Source organism: Palaemon carinicauda, chromosome 24, assembly GCF_036898095.1.
Source record: "Palaemon carinicauda isolate YSFRI2023 chromosome 24, ASM3689809v2, whole genome shotgun sequence".
Classification (NCBI taxonomy): Eukaryota; Metazoa; Arthropoda; class Malacostraca; order Decapoda; family Palaemonidae; genus Palaemon; species Palaemon carinicauda.
The window spans coordinates 74777996-74785073 of record NC_090748.1 but is presented as its reverse complement, the minus strand read 5'-3'; the positions used below and the strand labels follow the sequence as shown (position 1 = coordinate 74785073).

At 39.7% G+C, this 7078-nt stretch overlaps 1 protein-coding gene across 1 annotated transcript; it reads left to right on the top strand.

Annotated features, from left to right (window-relative positions):
* Positions 1–4050: 4050 nt before the first annotated feature.
* LOC137618440 (uncharacterized) lies at positions 4051–6677 on the top strand. The gene is made up of 2 exons (XM_068348605.1): positions 4051–5778; positions 5967–6677. The coding sequence occupies exons 1-2, from the start codon at positions 4051–4053 to the stop codon at positions 6054–6056; spliced, it is 1818 nt and encodes a 605-aa protein (XP_068204706.1). The 3' UTR covers positions 6057–6677.
* Positions 6678–7078: the final 401 nt, after the last annotated feature.

Below are 7078 nucleotides of genomic sequence, written 5' to 3'. Positions count from 1 at the left end.
TTCCTATTTCTATGAAAAAATACATCTACAAATATGGACGCAAAGGGCTTCATTTAGATTTCACCAGTCGTCTCTATCTTGAGCTTTAAATTCAATACTTCTCCATTCATTATCTTCTACTTCACGTTTCATAGTCCTCAGCCATGTAGGAGTGGGTCTTCCAACTCTCTTAGTGCCTTGTGGAGACTAGCTGAACGTTTGGCGAACTAATCTCTCTTGGGGAGTCCGAATACCATGGCCAAACCATCTCCATCTACCCCGTACTATCATCTCAATCCCATATGGCATTCGAGTAATCTCTCTTACAACATCTTTTCTAATCCTGTCCTGCCATTTCACTCCCAACATTCTTTTGAGGGATTTGTTCTCAAGTCTAAAAAATCTGTTGGATATTGTTTCATTGTCATACCACGATCTCACTTAACTGATATACAGCCTTATTTTTATGTGAAACTTCAGGCGATTTGATTTCCAAATTTTACTTAACCTAGCCATTGTCTGATTTGCTCTTGTAAATCCTCCATTAAAATCCAATTCTAAATACCCTGCATTAGATATCATAGTTCCTAAATACTTGAATGATTCTACCCCATTAATACTTTCTCCTACCAATGACATTTCCTCTTCCATTGCATATTTCGCTCTCATAATCTGTCTTTCTTCTATTTATCTTGAGCCTATCCTCCTGTGATATATCATGGATTCTGGTAAGCAAGTATTGCAAATCCTGTTGTGTTCTGCTTATAAAGACAGACAGCATCATCAGCATAGTCTAGATAAGCTAATTTCTTAATAGCAATCCAGTCCAATCCTTCTAGACCATACCCAAACTGTTCTGTGCATTCCAATATCCATGAGGAGGATAAATAACATAAGTGACTACACATTCCACTAATATCAACTTTGCACTTGCTATGCTCATAAACAGACTTAGTCAAACTTACACATTTAAGATGAACTCCACAAGAACGCAGGGATCTCCACAAAATTGGCCTGTGCATACTATTAAAGGCTTTTTGATAGTCAACAAATGCCATCAAAAGTGTATTTTTTAATTCTACACATTGCTGTACATGTCTTAAAATGAAAATTTGGTCAGTATAAACTTCTACCTATTCTAAATCCTGCTTGTTCATCTCTCGGCTTTTCATTAATCTTTCTCTCTAGTCTCATTACAATAAACATGGACTATAGTCCATGGGCCAGAAAGGGAAACCCCCCCCCCCCAGGGAATTTTCACGACCCCCCTAGTTTTCTTACTTAGGATGTCCTTTAAGTATATCCGGGTGTTTCCAAACATATAAACGTGGCAAAAATGCAAAATTATCACTTTTTGTACAAACCGCACGCCAAATTTTCACATTTTCAGCCGCACTTACTTTGTGTCGCTTTATTGGCTCTAACTTCCTTAATATCCAAACTAAGTGAACATTTTTGGTACCAACATAATGCTAAGACCAAGTGCTACACAATGGTATATAAGTATGTCCATAATTAATGATTATCACGTATTCCAGGGCCACTATTGTACCCCCTACCCTTAATTTTTGTTCGAAAATGGGCACCTGTAACTAGTTGCTACTGATACTGATGAAATTGTTGAGGCATTTGGTTACATTTCTGTATTTGATTTTGTACATAATCTTATTTAGAATATTGCATATCAGTTTCGTTCACTAATTTCCCAAAATATATTAATTAAGTGGCAATAATCAATTCATTGTATAATGGCCACGTATTATCAGCAATACCCACTTTTCCCCGTAACTTCTGTAAATTGTTACATAACTGTATCATTTTGGTGTCAATGGATAAAAATATATTCTCCAGCTTTCTGAAATTGGTTCTGTGCTTAAACTATGATGCATTTTCATTTCAGGCAAAGGATCCAATATCAACTGGTAATAATAAGTCAGCATGGCAGAACGTCCAGTTAGTTTACGGAACCAAAAGGACTTGCATTATACATTTTTCTGAACAGAAAACTGACAAAATTGTTCGAAAACTGACTGATGTGAGCTTTGAAAAGATCAAGGAATCAGTGCAGCTCCGCAAAGCTAGTGCTGATGCTAATGTGAGGATGGACGAAATCTGTGAAGAAGTTCCAGAGACACTGAATGCAAATACCCATGGAATACACAGGAAGTGTTATCAAAAGTTTACAAATGTTGGTCATATCAAAAGTAGAAATCGACAACATCCAGTTGAAGATGACGAAGGGCCTTCAACTTCAAATCGAAAGCGAGTATCATCCTCATCAATTTTATTTCCTTCAGATCAGTGCCTGTTCTGTGGAAAAAACAGAAAACGAGACAAGGGTGTCTTAGAGTTTCCAATAAAGTGTGTTACAGAAACTGCAGCTGAGTCAATACTACAGGCTGCAAAGCATAAAAATAACTACACATTACTTGGAAAGATTGAAGGCTGTGACTTGCGAGCACGAGAGGCACATTATCATAATTCTTGTCGCAGAGATTACACTCGTAAGCAGGAGCGAAATGTTAATAAAGAGCCGGATCAGAGTGCTGTTGAACATTTAGCTGCCCATAGCGAAGCATTCTCCTACATCTGTGATTATGTTGAAGAACATATAATCAAGGGGTGCAACGTAGAACGTGTGACAATGTTGAAAGAGAAATATTTGCTATATTTACAAGAACATCATCCATCAACTTACAATCCAAACTACAAAACCTATAAACTCAAGAATAAGTTGGAGAAATATTTAATCACAAGGTTAAATTTTGGGCACCCAACTACCGAAGTGAACTTATGTATTCTGATCTCTTACCAGTTGGACAAGCAGTAGAGGCAGCATTTGAGATGGCCGCCTCTGAGGAAAGGTTTCTCCAGGAAGCAGCTAGGATGCTCAGGCGACAACTAATGGATGCCAAAAGGAATGCAGCCGTACTGCCATGGCCACCTACAGCAGCGCAGTTGATGTCCATAGAGAACAAACCACCACCAATCCTGATTAACTTTTTGTCGCAGCTTCTATGTGGGAAACCATTTAAAGATATTTCATCAAAGATGGAGAGAATGGTTGATTCATGTGCTCAAGATGTATGTTATGCTATGAGTCGAGGAGAATGGAAAATGCCTAAACATGTTCTTCTTGGAATAACGTTGAGACATATGACAGGAAGTGCTGAGCTCATTACACTGCTGAATCATTTCGGTCACTGTCAGTCATATTCCCAAGTGATGGAGCTAGAAACTGCCATATGTAACCAAATCAACACACAGGAATCCTTACTTCCCGCAACCATATCATCCTGTATGAATAATGTAGTTCTCTATTTCAGCTGGGACAACTTCGACCTGTCTGAAGAAACACCATCAGGGGCTGGAACAACACATGTAGCACATGGTATTGTCATTCAGGAGACATCTAGCAGTGCAAGTTGTGACATGAACAGGGAGCAGCCACCTCAGCAGTCAGGGAAGAGTAATAAAGACAGGTCAATTTGCTATGAGGATAAAGAACTGCCACCTTGTTTCATAAGGAGTAGGGCTGAGCCTAATTTGAGAGTGGAACATGTATCTGTGACAACACCAGTTTCATTTCATGAATCCAAGGAATCAGACTTTGCTTGGACTATTGCAAGATTGTACAAATCTAATGAACAAAGTGTTCCTGGCTGGGCTGGATGGTTGTCACTGACTGGAAAAGGTGATTATGTTGAAGCCTGTGCTCAGTCTACAGTTGATTACATGGTGTCAGTACATAGGGCAATTACTGATAATGCCACAGTTCAGCACATACTCCGACTATGCCAGCAGGCCACAAAGGATGTGCAGCAGGAGGTCACTATCGTAACTTTTGATCTAGCTGTAGCAATGAAAGCTTATTCTATCATGTGGCAAAACCCACGAGAATACAGTGGTGTTCTTGTAAGGATTAGGGTATTTCATACAATCTGCTCATACCTTGGAGTCATCGGGAAGATGATGTCCGGCACAGGCTTTGAGGACATCATCATTCAGGCTGGTGTATGTGCAAGTGGATCGATTGATCAAATGTTGAGGGGCAAACATTACAACCGTGCAATGAGAGTTCACAAATTGATGTACGAGTCCCTAGAACGGCTCCTGCTTTATGCCTTTTATGCCAAGAGTGCAAATGGAAGTTCATTAAATGCCAGCTTACATGAACAACTTAAGACCCTCATTCAGTCACCTTCTCAATCTGGTTTGAATGACCTCCGTGCAAGTGACTGCTTTAAAGAGCTGTATCAGCAGTACTGTATTTTCAAAGATCAAGTGAGACATGGAGAACTTGGCAAAACAGCTTGTTTATGGATAAACTATATGGACAAAGTGGCGTTGCTCTTGCGATTTGCTAGGGCAACAAAGTTGAATGATCTTGATCTACACATAGCCTCATTATGGGACATGTGCCCAGCATTTTTTGCCTACAACCATCATAACTATGCACGGTATGTTCCAGTGTACCTTTTCTCATTGATGAACTTGTCACACACCCACCCTGGTGCTGAGGAATTGTTGCGGAAAAATGGTTTCAGCGTTTCCCGATCAGATGTTCCATCTACACGGAATCCAGTGGACCTCACAATTGAAGAGACCATCAATAGGCATGCAAAATCACATTGTGGAATCATCGGCTTTAGTAGGAACCCTGCAGCCTACAACAGGTGGTGCATCACCCGCCATGCCAGAGCTACATTTATGGAAGCGACATATGAAATGGCAGACATGAGTTCCACAGAGCTTGATACACACAAGGAAATCAGAAGGTCACAAATTGCTAAATCAGAGTCAGACGTCCAGTCTCTTCTTGAAGCAATTAAGGGATTTGTGAACCCTTTTCAGATTGATGTCAAGGATAAATTATTCTGTTTGTCTTCTGGAGCACCAGCAACTTCAAAAATTGAAGCTGACTTGTTGAGCGCTGATGCAGTTGGAGAAAAGGCATTCAGTGAGTTCATAACACAAAGACTACAGAGCAAGTTAGTTAGTTTCCACCAACCCATCCCAAGAAACAAACTGAGCACATTTGCCTCTTTAAGCCAAGTCAAGAAGGTTACAAGTGCGACTAACAAACAAATTCAGATTAAAGCTGAAAGAAACCTCTTTGGACAGCTGGTGATGCTTTCTGAGGAGCACAGCATCAGCCTGGAGAAGACACTAAGCTACCCATTAGCACCAATACCCTGGGCACTTTCAACTGCCGATGGTCATCCTGTGAAGACAGACAAAGCAAAATTGTTACATGTACTGGAGACTGGTGTTGCAGCTCCTGATGCACCAAAGGTAGAAAAAACAGTGTACATCATAGATGGCAACGCAATTTTGCAAGCTCTGATTGGCCTGCCTACTACCTTTGAGGAACTTGCAAGCAAGGTGTTTGAGCAGTTGCCAAAGGTACCAAGAGTAGACTTTGTTACAGACACATACAAGGAGAATTCCATAAAGAGCTATGAGCGATCGCGTCGTGGTGAATCACAAACATTTTTGATCAAAGGTGCAAGTACAAAAGTACCTCGTGACTGGAAATCTTTCATGAGTAATGACTCAAACAAAGAACAACTGATCAAACTTTTGTTGTGTGAATGGCAAACAGAAAAATATGCCCCTAGATTACACAACAGACACATATATTTTGTGTATAAGGAAGAATGCACTCTCCTTACAAGTGAGGATGGATTGACTGTTCAGACCATGCAGGTCCAGGACCTATTTTCTTCACAGGAGGAAGCAGATACTCGGATCATTCTGCATTGCATCCATGCTGCCAAATCATTTGGTACAGAAAAGGTGATTGTAGTCCGTTCACCAGATACTGATGTCTTCCTATTGCTGTTGAAGTTTTCTCAAGATATCGATCCGTCTGTGTTATTTGATACTGGCGTTTCAAATAAGAGAAGACTAATTGATGTGAGAGCTGTTATTAGCAAACATGGTACAGATTACTGTAAACTCATGTACTCTTCATGCATTCACAGGATGCGATACAACAAGTGCCTTCGTTCGCCGAGGTAAACTTACACCAAAGAAGACACTTGATGCCCATCCTGAATACCATTCAGCATTAATCTCTCTAGCAACCACTGCTGAACTTTCTGAAGAAACATTCAGTGAACTTGAACAGTTTGTCTGCTGTATGTATGGTAAGGCCAACTACAAAGACATAAACAAGCTGCGCTATGATATGTTTAGACAAAAATTCCAGCCCAAGAAAGGCCAAACTTTGTCCAGTTGTGATGGTATTGATCTGAGCTTGCTACCACCATGCAGGTCATCATTGCACATGCATATCCTCAGATGCAACTACCAAGCATATGTTTGGAATACGTCCAGTGTGCCATATCCAGACATACCAAGTCCAGTAGGCAAAGGCTGGAAACTTGATGACTCAGGACAGCTGCAGATTGACTGGGTCAAAGGTGATATACTGCCACAGGAACTCATTGATATCATGCCAGACAGAGAACCCGACAGCGATGACGATTTGGATACAGAGGATATTGACATTAACAACGTAGCTGACATCATTTATGATGAAGAATCATGAACGCAATGTGTAAATTGTCAAGCTAGTTTTTTCTGTAGTCTGTTGCCAGTGACAAAGAGACACCAACTAAGACATCATACTCCACATATAATGATATTTATATGAACATAACTTCGTTGATTTCAAACATTGATTTAGACTTCCAAGCTCTTCACCATTTACTTGTTGGTATTAGTTATCAGTTTGAGTTATAAATGACATTTATTTTGGTTACATTTATCTTATTTTACTGTTAATCAATGATTTTCTTGGTTGTCTCAGTGAATGACACCTGTTAGATATGAAAATCAGACACACTGCAACAGGTCGTATCCTACATTTATAGTTTTAGTCATATTTACTATGTTTGTGAATGCATATTCATGATAAAAGTATGAGGTGGCCACTTTACAGTGAATAATGTCCAAGCAGTATAATTCTTTTCAAAGCATCTCATTCTTTAAATGTTAGTAAAATACTCTTTTGTGTAATAAATCAAAAAGATAAATTGTTTTGTTGCTATTTGGTACCAGAAAGTAGAGATGATAGGGAGGATGAGGGTAG

Excerpts from the sequence above, each read along its gene's own strand:
- LOC137618440 (XM_068348605.1), top strand. The coding sequence starts at position 4,051 with ATGAGAGTTCACAAATTGATGTACGAGTCCCTAGAACGGCTCCTGCTT. Across the intron at positions 5,779-5,966 it reads AATCATTTGGTACAGAAAAG|GATGCGATACAACAAGTGCC; the intron begins GTGATTGTAGTC and ends ATGCATTCACAG.